Source organism: Chiloscyllium plagiosum, chromosome 5 (genome assembly GCF_004010195.1).
Source record: "Chiloscyllium plagiosum isolate BGI_BamShark_2017 chromosome 5, ASM401019v2, whole genome shotgun sequence".
Lineage (NCBI taxonomy): Eukaryota > Metazoa > Chordata > Chondrichthyes > Orectolobiformes > Hemiscylliidae > Chiloscyllium > Chiloscyllium plagiosum.
In genome coordinates, this window is record NC_057714.1 from 10,470,457 (window position 1) to 10,492,295 (window position 21,839).

At 41.1% G+C, this 21,839-nt stretch overlaps 1 protein-coding gene across 4 annotated transcripts in view; it reads left to right on the forward strand.

Moving 5' to 3' along the window:
• osbpl3b (oxysterol binding protein-like 3b) overlaps positions 1–21,839 on the forward strand; it is a 214,669-nt gene that overhangs the window by 109,571 nt on the left and 83,259 nt on the right. For 3 of the 4 annotated variants that reach the window (XM_043689591.1, XM_043689590.1, XM_043689592.1), the window contains exon 12: positions 11,635–11,742. The exons of the other annotated variant lie outside the window; for it this stretch is intronic. In XM_043689591.1, coding sequence (XP_043545526.1) covers positions 11,635–11,742 — 108 coding nt within the window. The remainder of the gene's footprint in view (positions 1–11,634; positions 11,743–21,839) is intronic. 4 annotated transcript variants of the gene reach the window in all.

A 21,839-nucleotide genomic window follows, 5' to 3' on the forward strand; every position in this document is an offset into this window, starting at 1 on the left:
GGACGCTAAATGTCTTCAAGGCAGAGATTGATAAATTCTTGATGTCACAAGGAATTAAGGGCTACGGGGAGAATGCGGGTAAGTGGAGTTGAAATGCCCATCAGCCATGATTGAATGGCGGAGTGGACTCGATGGGTCGAATGGCCTTACTTCCGCTCCTATGTCTTATGGTCTTAATGGGACTGGTCAAGTTTCTCCAAGATGAATTGGGGCTCAATGCTCACTGCTTTCCCAGTTCCCACTGGAGAATGGTTTTGTGTGAGCATTTGTTGTGGGACACTTAATTCCATCGGCAACCTGGGTCTGAATTTTCATGCCTGGATTGGGAACCCAGAATTATGACAATTACTGACTCTGCAAACTTGACCTGAGGGAAAAATAACTGTCACTGAATTTTGAATCATCGTTCTTGGGTTTTTGTGGGAGTCGGGCAAACTAACCCTGGATAGGGTTTGGAGACAGCCCCACACGTGGCTGGGTGCTGAGGTGGGCTGTTTGAAAGACTGACCTTGATGCTCTCTCACTTTTTACCCAGCTGTAAAAAAAAAAAAGCGAAAATCATTCCTTCATCCCGAATCTTTTACGTGCCCATATCATCCTAAAGTTCCCTATACTTCTGTGTTATTTCATGCTACTACCCATGGACCCTACATGGTCTCTTGTAGATTCCGTGCCAACTTCGGTCACCACATCGTATATGTCAAATTATTCCCCCATTCATCACCTTTTGCCTTGACATCTTCCATGCCAACTTATCTGGTATCTTCTATCAGCAGGCCTTGGGAGATATGTTCAGATAAAATAAAATTCTTGTGCCTATGATGAGCCTGTAATTGTTTTTGAAAAATCCCTTTACTTTATTTAACTTCCTTCAAATACCTTGTGGAAAAATCACATTTGTATTTATGGACCCACTTCAAAGCACCCCACTATATCATAGCTCATGAATGAAGTAATAAAGCACTAATTATATAATGCTAATCAAAATAATAATCCTGGCTACTGTCAACAGACAAACTGAAGTAGAAAACACTGAACTTTTGAAAAATGTGGCAGACAGTTTGCCGACATATTTAAAGGGCAGGAGATTTAAATGCCTTGATAGCTCTCTAGAGAATTTCAATGTGCTTGACAGTTTTAATTAATTATGCACTTCTCTCTCACATTCATGGGAAGTTTAAATAATATGAAAAGGCACCTGACTTCTCCCAAAGGTAACCTGGATCCATGTCTAAATGGGTTCCTTGCCTCGATCAGTTGGAGAGACAGTTAGAGGCAATGAGGAATTTGCAACAGCAAGGGTATGTGATGGATGGCAGTTACAGGAAGGGTGAAAAGTCCCAGATACAGTCATATAGATGGGTTAACTCCAGGAAAGGTAAGAGAGGTAGGCAGGTAGTGCAGGAGTCTTCTGTGGCTATCTCCATCTCCAACAAGTATGCTGTTTACGAAAATGTAGGGGGGTGACGGATTCTCAGGGGAACGTGGCACGAAAAGCCATATTTCTGGTATTGAGACTGGCTCTAATGCAATGAGAGGTACATTGGGTTACAAGAGATCAAATGTGTGTGGGGACTCTCTAGTCTGAGGCTCAGACAGACGTTTATGTGGCCAGCAGCGAAAAATCAGAATGGTGTGTTGCTTCCCTGGTGCCAGGATCAAGGATGTCTCAGAGAGGTTGCAGAATGTTCTCAAGGGAGAGGGGGCAGCAAGAGGTCATTGTATACATTGGAACCAATGATATAGGGAGAGAAAAGGTTGAGATTTTGAAGGGAGATTAGACAGGAATTTAAAAAGAAGGTCCTCGAGAGTAGTAATATCTGGATTACTCCCAGTGCTACGAGCTAGTGAGGGCAGGAATAGGAGGATAGAGCAGATGAATGCATGGCTGAGGAGCTAGTGTATGGGAGAAGGATTCACAATTTTGGATCATTGGAATCTCTTCTGGGGTAGAAGTAACCTGTACAAGAAGGATGGATTGCACCTAAATTGGAAGGAGACTAATATACTGGCAGGGAGATTTGCTAGAGCTGCTCAGGAGGATTTAAACTTGTGGTGGGGGGGACCCAGGGAGATAGTGAGGAAAGACATCAATCTGAGACCAGTACAGTTGAGAACAGAAGTGAGTCAAACAGTCAGGACAGGCAGGGACAAGGTAGGACTAATAAATTAAACTGCATTTATTTCAATGCAAGGGGCCAAACAGGGAAGGCAGATGAACTCAGGGCACGGTTAGGAACATGGGACTGGGATATCATAGCAATTACAGAAACATGGCTTAGGGAAGGGCAGGACTGGCAGCTTAATGTTCCAGGAAACAAATGCAACAGGAAGGACAGAAAGGGAGGCAAGAGAGGAGGGGGAGTGGCATTTTTGATAAGGCTTAGCATTACAGCTGTACTGAGGGAGTATATTCCTGGAAATTACTTGGGAAGTTATTTGGGTGGAACTGAGAAATAAGAAAGGGATGATCACCTTATTGGGATTGTATTATAGAGCCCCTAATAGTCAGAGGGAAATTGAGAAAAAATTTTGTAAGATTTCAGCTATCTGAGGGAATAGGTGGTTGTGGTAGGGGATTTTAACTTTCCAAACATAGACTAGGACTGCCGGAGTGTTAAGGATTTAGATGGAGAGGAATTTGTTAGAGTGTGTACAAGAAATCTTTCTGATGCAGTGTGTGGATGTACCTACCAGAGAAGGTGCAAAACTTGACCTACTCTTGGGAAATAAGGCAGGGCAGGTGACTGAGGTGTCAGTGGGGGAGCACTTTGGAGTTGGTGACCATAATTCTATTAGATTTAAAATAATGTTGGAAAAGGATAGACCAGATCTAAAAGTTGAAGTTCTAACTTGGAGAAAGGCCAATTTTGACGCTAATAGGCAAAAACTTTTGAAAGCTGATTGGTGGGGCAGATGTTCGCAGATAAAGGGATGGCTGGATAATAGGAAGTCTTCAGAGATTAGGTAACGAGAATCAGAGAAAGTATATTTCTGTCAGGGTGAAAGGGAAGGCTGGTTGGAATATTGGATGACTAAAGAAATTGAGGGTTTGGTTAAGAAAAGAAGGAAGCATATATCAGGAATAGACAGGATAGATCGAGTGAATCCTTAGAGTATAAAATTTACTATGGAAAAGGACATGGAAGATATAGACTGTAGGGAAATAGATGGTGACATCTTGGGGAAAAAAAGTCCATATTACAGAGGAGGAAGTGCTGGATGTCTTAACGGTAAAGGTGGATAAATCCCCAGTATCTGATCAGGTGTACCATAAAACTCTGTGGGAAGCTAGGGAAGTGATTGCTGGGCCTCTTGTTGAGGTATTTGTATCATCGATAGTCACAGGTGAGATGCCGGAAGACTGGAGGTTGGCAAACATGGTGCCACTGTTTAAGAAGGGTGGTAAGGACAAGCCAGGGAACTATAGACCAGTGAGCCTGACATCGGTGGTGGGCAAGTTGTTGGAGGGAATCCTGAGGGACAGGATGTACATGTACATGTATTTGGAAAGGCAAGGACTGATCAGGGATAATCAACATGGCTTTGTGCGTGGGAAAGCGTGTCTGAAAAACTTGATTGAGTTTTTTGAAGAAGTAACAAAGAAGATTGATGAGGGCAGAGCGGTAGATGTGATCTATATGGACTTCAGTCAGGCTTTCGACAAAGTTCCCCATGGGAGACTGGTGAGCAAGGTTAGATCTCATGGAATTCAGGGAGAACTAGCCATTTAGATACAGAAAGGTAGAAGACAGAGAGGGTGGTGGTGGAGGGTTGTTTTTCAGACTGGTGGCCTGTGACCAGGGAGTGCCACAAGGATCGGTGCTGTGTCCACTACTTTTTGTCATTTATATAAATGATTTGGATCTAAGCATAAGAGGTATAGTTAGTAAGTTTGCAGATGACACCAAAATTGGAGGTGTAGTGGACAGCGAAGAGGGTTACCTCAGGTTACAACAGGATCTGGACCAGATGGGCCAATGGGCTGAGAAGTGGCAGATGGAGTTTAATTCAGATAAATGTGTGGTGCTGGACTTTGGGAAATCAAATCTTAGCAGCACTTGTATACTTAAGGTCCTAGTGAGTGTTGCTGAACAAAGAGACCTTGGAGTGCAGGTTCATAGTTCTGTGAAAGTGAAGTCGCAGGTGGATAGGATCGTGAAGAAGGTGTTTGGTATGCTTTCCTTTATTGGTCAGAATATTGAGTACAGGAGTTGGGAGGTCATGTTGTGGCTGTATAGGACATTCGTTAGACCTCTATTGGAATATTCCATGCAATTCTGGTCTCCTTCCTTTCAGAAGGATGTTGTGATACTTGAAAGGGTTCAGAAATGATTTACAATGATGTTGCCAGGGTTGGAAGATTTGAGCTGTAGAGGGGCTGGACAGGCTGGGGCTATTTTACCTGGAGTGTCGGAGGCTGAGGGGTGACCGTATTGAGGTTTACAAATGGCCCGAAAATGGGAAACTAATGCCATCCGACAGAGTGACACCCGCGAATAGCTGTACTTCCTGCATGAATGCCTAAGAAAACAGGTACTACCAAATGTCTTAAATACAAACCTCCCCTTAACACCCCGTTAGCCAAAAGAATAGCAGAGCAAAACAGCCACAGAATGCTTAGAGAAATGATTCATGATGCCCACAACAGACTCCGTAAATACAACCGGGAAATTTTGCACCAAAAATCTTTACTCACTCATGCAACAGACCATGAATGGACAGACACAGTACAACAAGCCACAGATATTAGACAGCGACAAACACAGAAAATGAAAAAAACTAGACCTGCAGAAGAAACTTGACAAACTTACACAAAGTAAAAACACTGACAACACAGAAGCATGGATAAAAAACTTATCTGACCGACCCTTAACAGACACTGAAAAAGTCGTCTTAGTAAGAGGATTAAATTACAATTACCAGAATGCAGACAAAGATTTCTTAGCAGCATTAGAAACAACACTGAAACACAACCAACTCACAGAAGAAACTCAGCAAGCCAACAGACAGATAGTCGCACCAACATTAAGCAGAAAAAAGGAAGGAAACACACTCAATACACAAAGGAAAGCACTGGAAAGACTAAAAAAAATAAAAACATTGTTATCCTACCTGCAGACAAAGGATGCTTGACAGTCATTCTAAATTGAAGAGACTACATTGAAAAGGTGAACACACTACTTACAGATACCAACACTCACCAACAAGTGGCGATAGACCCAATCCCACAACTGGAGAACCAAATCACAGCCTTACTCAAAAAACTTCAGAAATCTGGAGAAATAAATAAGACCAAATTCCAAAAAATGAAACCAGACGGATCCAACAATGCTTCTACGGATTATCCAAAATTCACAAACCAGGAGCCCCACCTCGGACCCATAGTCTCGCTACCTGGAACACCAATTTACAGATTAGCCAAGGAGCTATACCAAAAACTAAAATACTTAGTAGAAGACTCATGCCACGCCATCCACTCCACCCAAGAATTCCTGAAGACCATCAAAGACACTTAGAAGAAGATGAAATAATGGTCTCCTTTGATATAACAGCCCTGTTTCCATCAATCAACATTAACCTGGCCAAGGAAGCGCTGACTACACTATTAGAAGACTCAAAGACACATACACCAAACACCACTTACTTCTTCAACAAGGACAGTATCGTCAAGCTATTGGATCTATGCCTTACCACACACTTCACCTTCAACAACAAAGCCTACCGACAAACCAACGGAACACCCATGGGATCTCCGATATCAGGGTTCTTAGCAGACGCTATAATGTAGAGACTCGAACAAACATCTCTGCCAACCATTCAATCCAAGCTACTTGGATGACACCTTTGTCATCACTAAACGAAACAAATTAGAGGAAACCTCCAAGACATCAATAATACCCTTATTGGCATAAAATTCACTAAAGAGGAGGAAAACAACAACAAACTGCCATTCCTAGATGTCATACTAGAGCGAACAGCCAATGGGCAACTTCAAACCAGCGTCTACAGGGAAACAACACATACGGATCAAATATTGAACTACAGGAGCAATCATTCCAATATGCACAAACAAAGCTGCATCAGGACATTATTTCAATGAGCCAACACACACTGCAGCACAGAGGAACTACGCAGAGCAGAGGAAAATCACCTATACCATGTATTCAAAAAGAATGGGTTCCTAATGAACACAGTCCGCTGATTTCCCAGTAACAAAGCCAAACGAGCAGACAAAACATATCCAGCAACCCTAGCCACTCTCCCCTACATCAAAGACGTCTCGGAAATGACTGCAAGACTACTCCGATCCCTGCATCATGGTAGCCCACAAACCCACCAACACACTAAAGCAGCAGCTAATGAACTTGATAGACCCTGTACAGCCAACAAGCAAAGCTAACGTCATTTACAAAATACCGTGCAAGACCCGTAACAAACACTACATTGACAAACAGGCAGAAAACTAACCACCAGGAATCATTAACACGAACGAGCCACAAAATGACATGACCCACTCTCCATAGTATCCTTACATACAGATAAGGTAGGACACCACTTCGACTAGGACAACACATCCATCTTAGGACAAGCCAAACAGAGACACGCACGAGAATTCCTAGAAGCGTAGCATTCCAACTTGAACTCTATCAACAAACACATCAAGTTAGACCCCATCTACCATCCCTTGAGAAAAAGAACAGGAAATGACATCACCAACCCAAAGAATCCCAAACATATAAATAGAAAGCAGAAATCATGTACACTGCTTCGCCTGAGGTGCACTGAAGATGTTACCTAGTAGGGTGACGAAACATCTGGAAACGAACCTCCCAGCTCTGCGAGCAAATCTCCATCCAGAAGCTCAGCTTGAGCTACAAATCTTCTCAAAACTTGCTAAGATTTACAAAATTATGAGGGACATGGATAGGATAAATAGACAAAGTCTTTTCCCTGGGGTGGGGGAGTCCAGAACTAGAGGGCATAGGTATAGGGTGAGAGGGGAAAGATATAAAAGAGACCCAAGGGGCTACTTTTTCACACAGAGGGAGGTACGTGTATGGAATGAGCTGCCAGAGGAAGTGGTGGAGACTAGTACAATTGCCACATTTAAAAAGGCATTTGAATTCGTATGTGAATAGGAAGGGTTTGGAGGGATGTGGCAGGTGGGACTAGATTGGGGTGGGGATATCTGGTCGGAATAGATGAGTTGGACCGAAGGGTCTGTTTCAGTGCTGTACATCTCTATGACTATGACTCTCTCAAGTACTCCAGAAATTGTATAGCTTCAACAAAGTCTGAAGTACACAAATTATGTTTTGAGCATTCCACTGGGAAATCTGATCTGACTGAATTTGTAGCTGCCTATTTAACATGTGAACATGACACTTGTACGCCATGCATTTGCAAAATACAAACTGTCAGTATCCTACCACACCCCCATTCAGGGGTAAGATTTCTGGATTTATGCCTTTGACACCATTTTCTCTAAGATGCAAAGCCTCCCTGTCGATGCAAATATTTGGGCCCTCTGATGCATCATAACTACATTTTGTGATTTTTACACTCTGAGCTGCCAACCTTTTTAATGTATATTGAGTAGACTAAATTATATCTTGAATTGAGCATTGATGAAAGGAAAGATACTGCATAGGAAGACAATATTTTCAGGACGACAGGCTTTAACTGCTAGAATGCAAGAATTAATACGCGGGTCTCAGCTATTTATAGTCTGTAGCAATTTGGGTGAGTGTGCTCAGTTTGCTGACAGAGCATACTTAGACAGGTAACTTAGCTGTGCAGCGGATGAAGAGAGGCTGCAAGGGGATTATTGACCAAACAAGTGATTGGGTGAGAAGGTAGCGGATGGAATATGGTGTGTAAAATTATCTGTCTTGTTATGAAAACTGGGAAAGTTTTTGTTTCTAAAGTGAGGAATTTGTGAATGCTGGTATTCAGAGGGATTTGTGGCTCCCTTTGCACAAGTCATCTGAAGTTAATATGCAGGTGCAGCAAACAGTGGAGAAGATGTGTTCAACTTTGATGTGAGAGGGTTGGAGTATTCATGTAATTAAGGATAGCTGCAATTATGAAACACAAACAGAAATTCCTGGTGAAACTCAGCTGGTCTAGCAGCATCTGTGAGGAAAAAAGCAGAGTTGATAGACAGAGATCCTTAACTCTTCATTTGTTCTTCAGATTCATAAAGTTAACTCTGCTTTCTTCCCACAGATGCTGCCAGACCTGATGAGTTTCACCAGGAATTTCTGTTTTTGTTTCTGATCTCCAGTGTCCACTGAGTTTTGTTTTATTATCTTGCTGCATTTGTATAGGATCATGTCTTGTTTACTGTGTACAGTTTTGATCATCTTAAGAAAGGAAGTATGCAACTCTTCCAAAGCAAGTGCAACAAAAAAACTTCTTGAGATTGATTCCTGGAATGAGAGAGCTGTCTGTCCAATGAGAAGAGATTGAGCAGGCTGAGGCTGCATTCTGTGGGCTTTAATAAGATTTAAAAAGTCGTCTCATACAAACATAAAAAATTTATAGAGGACAGGCCATTGCTGAGAGATTCTTTTCTTGAGCTGGAATATGTAAATTGCGGGCTTACTCTCAGGATAAGGCATATGGCCATTTAGGATTGAAGTAGGAAATTTCCATTCTCCTTTCTAATTCTTCAAGCTTTAGATGCGAAGACTGAGATGGATAGACTTGTGGGTATCAAAGAAATGAAAGATGTTTGGGATTGGGCAGGAAAGTGATTTAAAAAGTTCAGCCTTAATCAGATTAAATAGCAGAGCATGCCTGAGAGGTTACACACCCTTTTTTCCTGTTTCAGCACTCCCCTAGCTGGCCTCACATCCTTCGTAAATTTGAGCTTACCTAGAGCTCTGACCATATCCCAATTCCCATCAAGTTCATCTCCCTTCACAGGTGTGTCAGTTTATCATTTTACAACTCTAATAGTCTTAATGAGCTGAGAAACTTGCAGCATAATCAAACAATATCTGCATGCTTTTATAAAAGGGACTTGTGTTTGACCAATCCAATACTTAGATGGATATGAAAGGATATCACTTTGATATAGTAGAATTGGATTTCCAATAAAAGGCGTTCAATAATGTGTCACTTTAAAAGTAAATAGGCAAGATAAGGGCTTAAGGAATTTGGGGTAATCTATTAGTGTGAACTGAGGATTTTTTAATGGATAAGAGGTTGAGTATTGGGATAACCTGAGCATTTTCCATTTAACAGGCTGTGCCTAGTGGAATATGCAAGGATCAGTACTGGGGCCTCAAATATTTTCAATTTACACTAATAACTTAGATGAAGACACAAATGCAATGTATCCAAATTATCTGATGATAGAAAGCTAGGTGTAAGGAGGACACAAAGGCTGCAAAGAGATATAGAGAGGTTAGGTGCATGGGCAGCAAGCTAGCAGATGGCCAGGTGAGCAGTAATGAATGCAACCACTCCTCCTTCCTGTTTCAACCTCCTCAGTTGGCCAACAAAGATTTTATATTTGTGTTAGCATGCAGTTAACTTATTTCAACTTGCTTTATCACCAGGAGAGAGATCATTCTCCAGTTACAGTCCATAAATCCATCCTGTCCGCTTCTGCCAAAAGCACCTCCCTAAAATTCAGCTGGTTTGTGAATTACATGTCTGTGTTCCTTGTTTTGAAGCGAGATAATTGTAGGCAATGTTTTTAAATCTACAAGTGAATGTTTATAATGGTGTAAGTCAAGCAGGAGGCAGAGGTCTAGTTGACTGGTTCAGTCTAGTTCGATGAAAATATTTATTTCAAATGAAAATATTGGTTCCTCCTTATTGATGATTTCTTGAAGCTTGGCTCAAGTGTAGTGGAGGGAATGAGCACTGTGGCCATTTTAATGGCATTTTGTTTGCAACTATTTCAGTCCATATAAGTTCCAGGTCTGAAAAATCAAATGATGGAAGTTGAAAAATTATCAATTGTATTATACCACTATTGTGGTAGGGCATGAAATTTGTAGATTTTGATAATCACAGTGGCTTTAATACAGAAACCTAGAATTCAGGTACAACAAACAATTTAGAAGGCAACTTGTAAATTGACATTTATTGCAAAAGGGTTAGAGTCAAGAATGGAAATGTCTTGCTGCATTTGTATAGGACTTTGAGGAGATCACACCTGCGTACACAGTTTTGATCATTGCATCCTAAAGGTGAAAATATTTGCATGAATGTTGGTAGAGAAAAGCTTCTCGACATTGACTCCTGGGATGAGAGCTAAGGTTACTCTACGATAAGAGGCTGAACAAATTGGGCTCATGTTATTTGTAGTTGAGAAGAATTAAAGTTGATCAAATTGAAACACAAGGTTAAGATGGGTATACACTGAGACAGAGTTGTTCTGCTGGCTTGAGAATCTAGAACACATGGGATACAGACTCGGGATATGAAGCCAACCGTTTAGCACAGGAGGAATTCCATCATTCCTAAGGTTATACATCTTTTGAATTTTTTGTAACCCCAGTGTGGTGGATCTTGCATAACTGAATATTTTTAAGGCTGAGATAAACAAGACCGGCCTCTGGAGGATATAAGAGCTATGGTGGGAAAATGGGCATGCAAATGACATTTAAGGCAGAAAAATATGTACTGTTCAATAGCAGAGTAGGCTCAAGATTTACTCCTGTTCTTATTTCATATGTTCTTAAATTGCTGGCAATTACTCCTTACTCTATAATTATCTTCAGCACCTAAGTGTTCATAATCTGTGCACTCCTCCAATTATGATTGCCCCCATCCCTGACTTCAATCACTTTCCCATTTATGGCTGGTACTTCAGCTGCCTAGACTATAAATCTCCTGACTTATTGTCTTAATATCTCAATTTTTCTAGTTTTCTTATCTTAACAGTGCTGATATAAATGCAGAAAATGCTGGAGAAACTCAGAAGGTCTGTTTCCAGTCTCTCAGCAGAAGCATTATCATTTGAGTTTTCTCTCAGCATGACCTGCTATTTCTGGCATTTTTTGTTATTATTTCAGATTTACAGTGTTTGGAATTTTTTTCCTTTTTATCTACCTCTAAATGCTATCATTTATCATATGGCTTGATGTCACATTTTGTTTGACGTTCCTGTGAAGTGCCCTGGCTTTGCTATGTTAAAATTGCTGTATGAATGCTATATGAAAGTTAGTGATTTTTTTTAAAGTACTTCAGACTGATTTTTTTCCACACTCCCTTCTCATGAAGCACTGCTCCTGACGAAGCAATCGAGTTGAATTTGTCTTTATGGTTGTTCTTAAGCACTGCAACAAAAGTATAAAACTAAACACAGTTTAAGAATGTAAAATATTAAAGTGCAGCATTATCAGCAAATTGACACTCTCACTTTCTATTGCATTCGATACGAATAATAATTCCAAGATTTTAAGCTTACAGTTTCAACTTTGTGCTGCAATCCTGCGTTTGTCTTTTGCAGTTGTGATTGAGTTTAAGAAGACTAGAAAAAAATGTTACGTTCTATTGGGATAATGTCTGCAACTCTTCAGCAATTAACACACACAGTCTGTTTGTAGTACAGATTGTCTGCTTTTAATAATTAATACTCTGTGTTTCCTTAATGCCTTTTATTATTAGGCTTTAGCTCAGAATGCAGAGCTCAAAGGCCGGCTGTGCAGGATACATGCTGAGTCTAGACTGGTAGACCCAGCTGTCACTGTATATTCAAGTCCAGGTTCTGTTAAGGTGGGTCTGTGAAAATGATTACAATTATAACCATCATGTTCATACTGAATGTTCATGCATCACTGAAATAGTTTGAATGCCTGCAAATGGTGCAGTTAAGTGATAAATGTGTTATCGTAAACCTCAACTTCATCTGTAACTCCATTGTTCCTGCTGTTTGTAGCATTCTTTTTTAAAAAAAAAAATTCAATTTCTTGCTGCATTAGATGTTGGTCACTGTTCTTAATATGAAAGGCTACTTAAAACTACTGTAGCTGAGACAATGACCAGATGTCCAATTTAAAGAATTTGATTTTTTATAAACCTTGCTGAAACATTTTTTAAAATGGTGTTTAGACTATTTTCTGCTTCAGAGACTGGATGCTTGCCAGTAAACTACTTTGAAAATGAACTTAGTACACCAAAGGTGGCTTCAAGGAATGGCATCTACTTTCCACATTTCATTTAGTTTCTATGGCTCACTAAGAACTGAGAGATCTGGGTATAAATTGGTTTAGTTGCAGTGTGAAACCCTTTCTACTTATATTTTGAAGTGGTACATTTCCGTCTCAATGAAGCATCTCTTCTAGTGTGCCATTTCCAATTCTGATGCCTATCGTTTTAAATGTGCCAGCTACCACACTATTAGACTGCATTGTGAAATGCAAGTGGTCTCCAGTAGTTTGTGGAAGAAATCACAATTACAGCCATCGCTGAATTGCAATGCTACAAATAGTAATGAAGCTGATCACTAACTTATAAAACTGGTAACTAGAAAGGCCTTTACATTTAATTCTTACTTGGGAAGTGTAGCACTGAGAGTTTGCTTTTTGGTGCTTTTGGGACGGTGGTTCTTGAATCAGCCCTTGTCTGAATTTAATGTCTGACCCAGATGACATTTATATATGGGCCACTGTACCTCAAAATCCTCTGATCTGCCTTTGGTACTAAACAGATGCACGGTGTGTTGAATCATCATGCAGTGCCAGGCCCCTGGACAAACACATTTCTTTGTCCTTGCTAAATTCCTAATCATTATGGTACAATGTATTGGGGCTTTCACGATAGAAAGAAAAACTGGGGGGCGTGATGTCCACTCTCAGACTCGGAAAAGCCTGACAGAGATCAATGTACAAATGGGCTGTCTGTGTACCTCCTTGGTCCACAGGCTTCAACTGCATGGGAAAAAGAAAAACTGGGGGGCGTGATGTCCACTCTCAGACTCGGAAAAGCCCTGACAGAGATCAATGTACAAATGGGCTGTCTGTGTACCTCCTTGGTCCACAGGCTTCAACTGCATGGGAAAACCATCTCCCGGTTCTCCAAATTGCATGTCATCAAGACTTTGATGTTGATTGCTTTTGTTTCAATGATGCTAGATCAAAGTTCTGGAATCTTTGCTTCAAAACCTGGTGGGAGTGCTTTCATAAATTCTGTAAAAGGAAAGCCTACCAGTGTCACCTCAGTGCAGTTGAGGAGAGACAATAGATAACTGCCTAAACCAGCAGCAGCCGCATTCCAAGAATCTAATTAGAAATAGTTGCTCTAAGTAAATCTTGTTAAACAAGATAGAAATCTAGTGATTAACTGATTTACCTTTTGTGTCTTTGTTTCAATTCAAGTATAAACACAGTACTGTTGACCTTGTAAGCAACTTATCAGCAATTTATGAAAAAGATGTGGGAAGAAGGCAATTGGATTTTCAGTGGCTTGTTTGGTATCTAGAATACTTGTTTGTAATATGCATAACAATTTTCATATCACAGCTCCACAACATTGCATGGTCTCCCAATGCGAGTTTTCCATACAGCAAAGAAACAACTATTTCTGACGTTATTTGAAAAGATGCATTAACAATTCTCTGACCTGAATCTTACCTGAAATGTTTTCTTTAGAATGATTAAAATGGAGACTTACTTTCCAGGAACAGTATGCCTGTCGTTAATATCTCTGCTATTCAAAAATCAGTCAGTGCGTGCAAAGTTTGTAAGTTTAAGTTATAGCCTTGTGATCATTTTTTAAAAAAAAAATATTTTTATGGATTTGGCACCGAATTAATATCATTATAGAAGCTTCCAGGTACATATTATAAACCCAGCCAATTGAAATTACAGCAGCCTTTTATTACAAGAATCTTAATGCTAGTACATTAGTAGAACAGGAAGTCAGTTGCCCATGGCCAGGTCATGAATAAGTGATGGATAACAGATGTTCAGATCAATTCAACCTAAGCTGAGCTCTGGTTCAGGAGATATTTGGTCAAAAATCAGATGGTGTATGAAGAGGCAGGTGGGAGAATTTCTGGAGGAGTTGGGGGGGCGGTGTAGTGGGGTCAGGGGAAGGTGGAGAGTCAGAGGGTGAATTATAGGAAATGCTGCCTCACACAATATGAAACATAAATAATTAAATACAACAGAAATATTTAGAAATTGAGGGTTGTGACAGAGATGTACTTTGTGATTGAGGTGTCACCTTGAAATTATGCATTTGGAAACTGTCTCTGTTTACACAACAGGAATTCTATATAGTTACACAAAGTTTAGGAAATTGACGAGAATTCTTATTGGAAACATTGTTGAGGATAAAAGTGCAAGTCAGCTGTAATAACTACAAAATAATTTGACTTGTGTGTGCTTATATATTAACAGTAATCAACTTATCATCAAATGTGAAGTTTGTCAAATACATTAATAGGTAAACACTTTATTTGAAATGAAGGGGCGTGTATAAATATGAGAGTGAACGTGGATGTGATTATCTGAAACCGATCAAGAAAACAAACCTCAATTGATTAATGGGCCAAATAACGAATTGTTGTTAAACACAAAGTGCTGGAATACCTCAACAGGTCTGGCCGCATCTGTGAACAGAAACATAGAAGATAGGAGCAGGAGGAGGCCATTCGGCCCTTCAAGCCTGCTCCGCCATTCATCACGGTCATGGGTGATCATCCAACTCAATAGCCTAATCCGACTTACTCCCTGTAACCTTTGATCCCATTTGCCCCAAATGAAATATCTAGCCACCTCTTGAATACATTCAATGTTTTGGCATCAACTACTTCCTGTGGTAATGAATTCCACAGACTCGCCACTCTTTGGGTGAAGAAATGTCTCTTCCTCTGCATCCTAAATGGTCCACCCTAAATCCTCAGACTGTGACCCCTGGTCCTGGACAAACCCACTAACGGGAACTTGCACCCTGCATTAACCCCATCTAGTCCTAAAACAAGCCTAGAGTCAAGAGTGTGGTACTGGAAAAGCACAGCAGGTCAGGCTGCATCCAAGGAGCAGGAACTTCGACGTTTTGGGCATAAGCCCTTCATCACCATTTGCCCAAAATGCTGAGTTTCCTGCTCGGATGCTGCCTGACCGGCTGTGCTTTTCCAGCACCACACTCGACTCTAATATTCAGCATCTGCAGTCCTCACTTTCGCCGAAAACTATCATAACCTCGTCAAACTTTCCACATACATCAAGATAATTGTTGTTCCAGTTTCGGTGTTCTTTAACAATAAAATGACTACTGTTTTTCTAACAGCCTGGTAACCTTAGTAATTGGTCACTGGCAATGAAGTTGTGATAGCTAGTATATTTTTCATTGCAGTTAACTTCTATATTTAGAACTGGGCACCTAGAGTCATAGAGGTGTACAGCACCGAAACAGACTCTTCAGTCCAACTTGTCCATGCCAACCAGATATCCCAATCCAATCTAGTCCCACTGACCAGCACCCAGCCCATATCCCTCCAAACCCTTCCTATTCATATACCCATCCAGGTGCCTTTAAAATGGTGCAATTGTACCAGCCTCCACCACTTCCTCTGGCAGCTCATTCCACACACACACATCACCCTCTGCATGAAAACGTTGCCCCTTTGGTTCTTTTATATCTTTCCCCTCTAATCCTAAACCTATGCCCTCTAGTTCTGGACTCCCCCACCCCAGGGAAAAGCCTTTGTCTATTTACCCTATCCATGCTGCTCATAATTTTGTAAACCTCTATAAGGTCACCCCTCAGCCTCCGACGCTCCAGGGAAAACAGCCCCAGCCTATTCAACCTCTCCCTATAGCTCAAATCCTCCAACCCTGGCAACATCCTTGTAAATTGTTTCTGAACGCTTTCAAGTTTCGCAACATCTTTCTGATAGGAAGGAGACCAGAATTGCACGCAATATTCCAACAGTGGCCTAACCAATGTCCTGTACAGCTGCAACATGACTTCGCAAATCCTGTACAAATACTCTGACCAATAAAGGAAAGCATACCAAACATCGTCTTCACTATCCTATCTACCTGCGACTCTACTTTCAAGGAGCTATGAACTTGCACTCCAAGGTCTCTTTGTTCAGCAACACTCCCTAGGACCTTACCATGAAGTGTGTAAGTCCTGCTAAGATTTGCTTTCCCAAAATGCAGCACCTCGCATTTATCTAAATTAAACTCCATCTGCCACTCCTCAGCCAATAGGCTCATCTGATTGAGATTCCATTGGAACCCAATGTTATCATCTTCACTGTCCACTACACATCCAATTTTGGTGTCATCTGCAAACTTACTAACCATACCTACGACAAAAATTGAATATCAAGGGATGAGTGATAATGTAAGAAAATGAATCTTGTCCAAGTGAATAACAGAATTAAGGGTAAAATGGTTCCTGTTTTTTAGGTTATTTTAATGTTCTGTTATTACAACTCCAGTTTCTACATAGTAAAAAGAAATCTTTAATTATAATCTCAGGTTGTGAAAAACATTAGTAATACATCATAGTTGGTGGAATTCTCTGCTACAGAAAAAAGTTAAGGCCAAATGTTTGCAAGGAGAAGTCAGATATAGTTCTTCAGGATGAAGGGATCAACGAGTATGGGGAGAAAGTGAGAACGTGCTGTTGAGTTTAACGATTAGCCGTATCGTATTGAATAGTAGAGCAGGCTTCTCGGGCTGAATGGCCTACTCCTGCTTATGTTTTCTATTGTTTTAAAAGGTTAGTGAGGTTTATTTGGGCAGGTGGGATTCTGTATGAATAGATGTGTCATTTGAATTTCCGTAGTAGGGAAACTTCTAGAAACAAAGTTATTGGACAAATATGGGTTAATTAGAACCAGCATGGATTTCTTAAGGGAAAGTCTAGTTTAACTAAGTTGCTTAAGTTCTTTAAGGATAATATTGCTGATGTGTACGTGAACTTCCAAAAGGTTTTGAATACAATGCCATGCAAGTTTCTGGGAAAGTTGTAGCTCATGGAATACAGTGAATCGTAGCAATGTGAAAACTTTGTGTTGGAAACAGAGTTGTGGTTAATGGATACTTTCAAGGCTGGTGGGATGTTTGCAGTGGGATTTCCCCAGGAGATCTTTTTCCTAATTTATATAAATTATCTAGATCTTGGAATGCTTGAGGGCACTGTGGAAGTGCAAAACCTGGAAGCACTGAGGAGAACTACAAAAGGACACTGACAGTTTAGTAGAGTCAGAGAATAGTTGGCTGATGAAATTCTATGCAGAAAAATGCAAAATGAAACAGAACAACAGGAACTAGGTTCTTTGGCCCTTGTGAGTCTGCTTTGCCATTCAGTATGATAATGGTTGATCCTCCATGTCTGTGCCATAGCCCTGTATTCTTTCCATAGCCCTGGATTCCTTTAATACTTAAAAATATAACGCTCTTTTTCTTGAATACACATTTTTGCATTTAGAATATTGTTTTTAGTTTTGGTTTCCCTACCTATGAAGATATATACTTGCCACAGAGGGAATGCACCGAATGTTCAGTACATTGATACCAAGGTTTGTAGGACTATTTTATGAGGAGAGGTTGGTTCACCTGTGCCTGTGTTCACTCACATTTAGAAGGATGAGAGGGGTTCTGATTGACATATATAAATCTAACTGGGCTAGACAAAGTAGATGCAGGGAGAATGTTTCCACTGATTAGGAATCTGGACCAGCAATCACAGGCTAAGGGGAGAAATGATTGAAGTTTTCAAAATCATGACAGGTCTGAACAGAATAGATGAAATGGTTCCTATACCTAAACAAGAGAGCGCAAATTTAAAATGATTTGCAAATAAAGTAAATTGGAGGAAGCCTTTTTCATGCAGTGAGTGCCTTCAGTCTGGGATGCACCACCAGGAAGTGTGGGGATGACCATTTCAATTAAGGCATTCAGGAGGGTATTAGAAGGTTATTTAAACAGAAATAATTTGCAGGATTATGGGGAAAGGACAGGAGACTGGCACCAAGCAACGCTGCTTGTTCAGAGAGCCAGTGTAGATACAGTGGACCAAATGGCCGCCACCTTCACCGATAATTCTGTGAAGTTTCTGCTTTTGCTTTCTCTTTTTCGATTAGATTACTTGCTGTGTGGAAACAGGCCCTTCGGCCCAACAAGTCCACACCGACCCTCCAAAGAGCAACCTACCCAGACCCATTCCTCTACATTTACCCCTTCACCTAACACGATGGGCAATTTAGCATGGCCATTTCACCTAATTTGCACATTTTTAGACTGTGGGAGGATACTGGAGCACCCAGATGAAACCCACGCAGACACTGGGAGAATGTGCAAACTCCACACAGAGTTTGCCTCCAAGTATGGCAAATCAACCTGTACGTATTTGCAGAAAAATAGATTTGTACAGAGTCACTTTGTTCCAGGTAAATGTGGATTTCAAAAGATGAAAATGTTCAGTGGAGTGTTCTGTATGCTATTAGTATCAACTTTACTGTTTGAATATGTTTCTGTTTTAATCAGCAGACATTGAATATTCTTATTACTGAGTGTGTTGGTAAGCTGAAGCACATATGAAAATTAAAAAAAATCTGACAAATAAGGATCGCAATTAAAATCTAAATGAGAATTGGATGAAACTCCACTTTTTGTGAAGAAAATCACTTAGGTTTGTTTTATTAGGTACCAATTGTTTTTGTTCTGTTTTCTGCTTGGGCACATAAGAACCAAATGACTGAAATGTGGTTGTGGAAGACCTTTCAAACCATACCAACTACTCACATACACAAACTGCAGCTGTTCCCTTCTACAATCACCAACATTACAGAATCCAACAGTTTCCCGTGTTTTTGGCATTTTACCACAAAATCTCAATGCATGTTAATCATTTCTTGTCCTTCTATAAGTTTATCGTTGTGTAATATAAATGTTTAAGTTCAGAAATATTTCAAGTAATCATGTTTTAAAATCTAAATGATGTTAATTGATCTCTGATGTTTCCTTCCAATAGTAGAGATTTTCAGAACCCAGGTAATCTCCTCTTAGTTCTTTCCTGTGTTGGATCTATCTTATTTGATCAAAATTGGATGTAGTAGACTAAGTTTGGTCTAATCATAGAATGATTTAGTCTTACTATTAATTTAGTTGTTCGGTGTACAGACTTGAGGAATGCTGGAAAAAAAGGCTGTCAAAGGGCAGCGCGATGACACTGCTACCTCAGAGTCAGGGACCCAGGTTTGATTCCACCCTTGGGGGACTGTCTGTGAGGAGTTTTCACGTTCTCCCTATGTCTGCATGGGTTTCTCCCTCTGTCCAAAGACGTACAGATTGGCCATGCAAAATTGTCCACTGTGTCGAGGGATGTGTAGGCTAGGTAGATTAACCGTGGTAAATGCAGGGTTGGAGGATAGGGTAGGGTGGGTGCGGTGTTCTTTGAAGGGATGATACTGACTCGAAGAGCTCAATGGCCTCTTTCCACACTGTGGACGTTCTGTGATTCTGTTCATCCTGCTCACGAGGACAATTTGCAAAGGGATAACCAAATTTATGCTGTATGAGAATTAAGTGTTGACAAGTGGCAACAGTTAGTTGTTGGTATTCTACCACACCTCTCCATGCATCTTAATCATTTCTTGTCCTTCTATAATTTTATCATTGTGTAATATGGAAGTTTAACTTCAGAAATATTTCAAATAATCAGGTTTTAAAATCTAAATGACTTCAATCTATCTCTATAATAAAGTTCACATGATGTTTCCTTCCAATAGTGGAGGTTTTTCAGAATCCACATAATCCCATGGTTCTTTTCAGTGCTGAATGACTGTTAACTGCTAAGATTTGTTTAAATTTTAAATGAGGCAGGTTGACTCTGATCTGTCAAGGTATTTCCTTCAATAAAGCAGCGAAAGGCTGCCAATAAAATATGGAGCTGGAAAGGCACAGTAGCTCCGGTATCATCTGAGGAGCAGGAAAGTCGACGTTTCCGGTCAGAACCATTCATCAGGACTGGGGAGGGGGAAAGGAGCTGAGATATAAGTAGAGGTGGGGGAAAGTTAGGTGGGGTGGTGATAGGTGGATGCCGGTAGGGGGTTATTGTCCATGGGAAAGGTGGAGCGGTCGGTGAGTGAGGAGATGGACAGGTTAGATCTGGTCAAGGAGGCACAGAGAAGAGGGAAGGCTGGACATGGGATGAGGTTGGGGCTAGGGAGATTTTGAAACTGATGAACTCTTTAAGGCCATTGGGCTGTGAACTCCCAAGGTGGAATATAAGGTGTTCCTCCAGTTTGCGTGTGGCCTTAGTTTGGCAGTGGAGGAGGCCCAGGATGGACATGTCACCAAGGGAGTGGGAGGGGGAGTTGAAATGGCTGGCAAATGGAAGGTAGTGTTGGTTGGAGTGTATAGAATGTAGACATTCCACAAACTGGTCCACGAGTCTGCACTTTGTCCCTCCGATGTACAGGAGACCCACATCGGGAGCAGTGGATGCAGTAGACCAGGTTAGCGGTGCAGGGGAATTTCTGCCAGATTTGGAATGTTTGTTTGGGGCCTTGGATGGAGGTGAGGGGGTGGTCTAGGGGCAGGTGTTGAACTTCATGCGATTTGCAGGGAAAGGTGCGGGGTGGGAAGAAGGAGTTGGAGGGGATTGTGAAACTGACAAGGGAGTCGCAAAGTGGGCAGGCTCGATGGAAAGCAGATAGGGGTGGGAAGGAAATATCTGTTTGGTGGAGTTCTGACTGCAGCTGGTGAAAATGGAGGAGGATGATGCACTGGATTTGGAGGTTGGTGGGGTGGTATGTGAGGACCAGGGGCGCATTATCCTCATTGGGAGGAGGGTATTTGAGGGCAGAGGTGCAGGAAATGGAGGACATGTGGTTGAGGGCATTATTAATCATGGGAGAGGGGAAATTACCGTTTTTGTAGTAGGAGGACATATGGGATGTCTTGCAGTGGAGTCCCTCATCCTGGGAGCAGATGCAGCGAAGTCGGAGGATTTATGTCTATGCGATCGCAGTTTTGTAGGAGGGTGGGTATATATATATATATATATCTTCCAGTTCATGCATGTGCAACACATTGAGAATTTCACTGACAATCCTAAATTGGTTGTCAGTGTCATTCTTCGTGCATTTATGTTTACTTAATAAGTGTTGTCGAATCACAGAATCAGATTAAATGTTGAATTTTGTTGTGAGCTTTATAATCGCAGGCTGATTGCACCCACTCAATAAATTGCCTGTTGTGAGCAACTAAAGGACCTGTTGTTTGATATGATCTGACGGTCTTTGGGATATACTGTCTGCAGACCTAGCATCACACTAGCACTGAAATTCATATCCAGAGGAACCTCAATTATCTGAATATTGGATTATTATCAAGATCGCAAGGTCCTGATGCTTGGCTAAACTATGTTGTCTGGCATTCGATTATCTGGAATTTGGTTAACGGAGTGAAACACTCCCCGCCCGTGTCCTTTGGATAATCGAGGTTCCTCTGTACTATGCTATTCACTTTTGCGATAGGCAGAAAAACGCTTTGGTTTGATGGCTGCCACTGATATAGTAGCAGCATGCAATGAAGAATGCAGGAGAACGTGCAGGAGCAGCACCAGATATACCTGAAAATGAGCCGTCAACCTGGTGAAGCTACCAAATAGGACTCCGTGTTCCAAATACTATAAGCAGTAAATAATAGGCAGGATTAAGCAATTCCGCAACCAATGGTCAAGATCTAAGCTCTGCAGTAAACATCCCGTTGTGGTTAGTGGTGGAAAAATAACACCACAAACTGGTGGAGGTAGCTCCATAAAAATCCCACCTTCAATGGTGCAAGAGCCTAGCACACATCTGCAAAAGACAAGCTGAAGCATTTGGAATCAGTCAGAAGTAG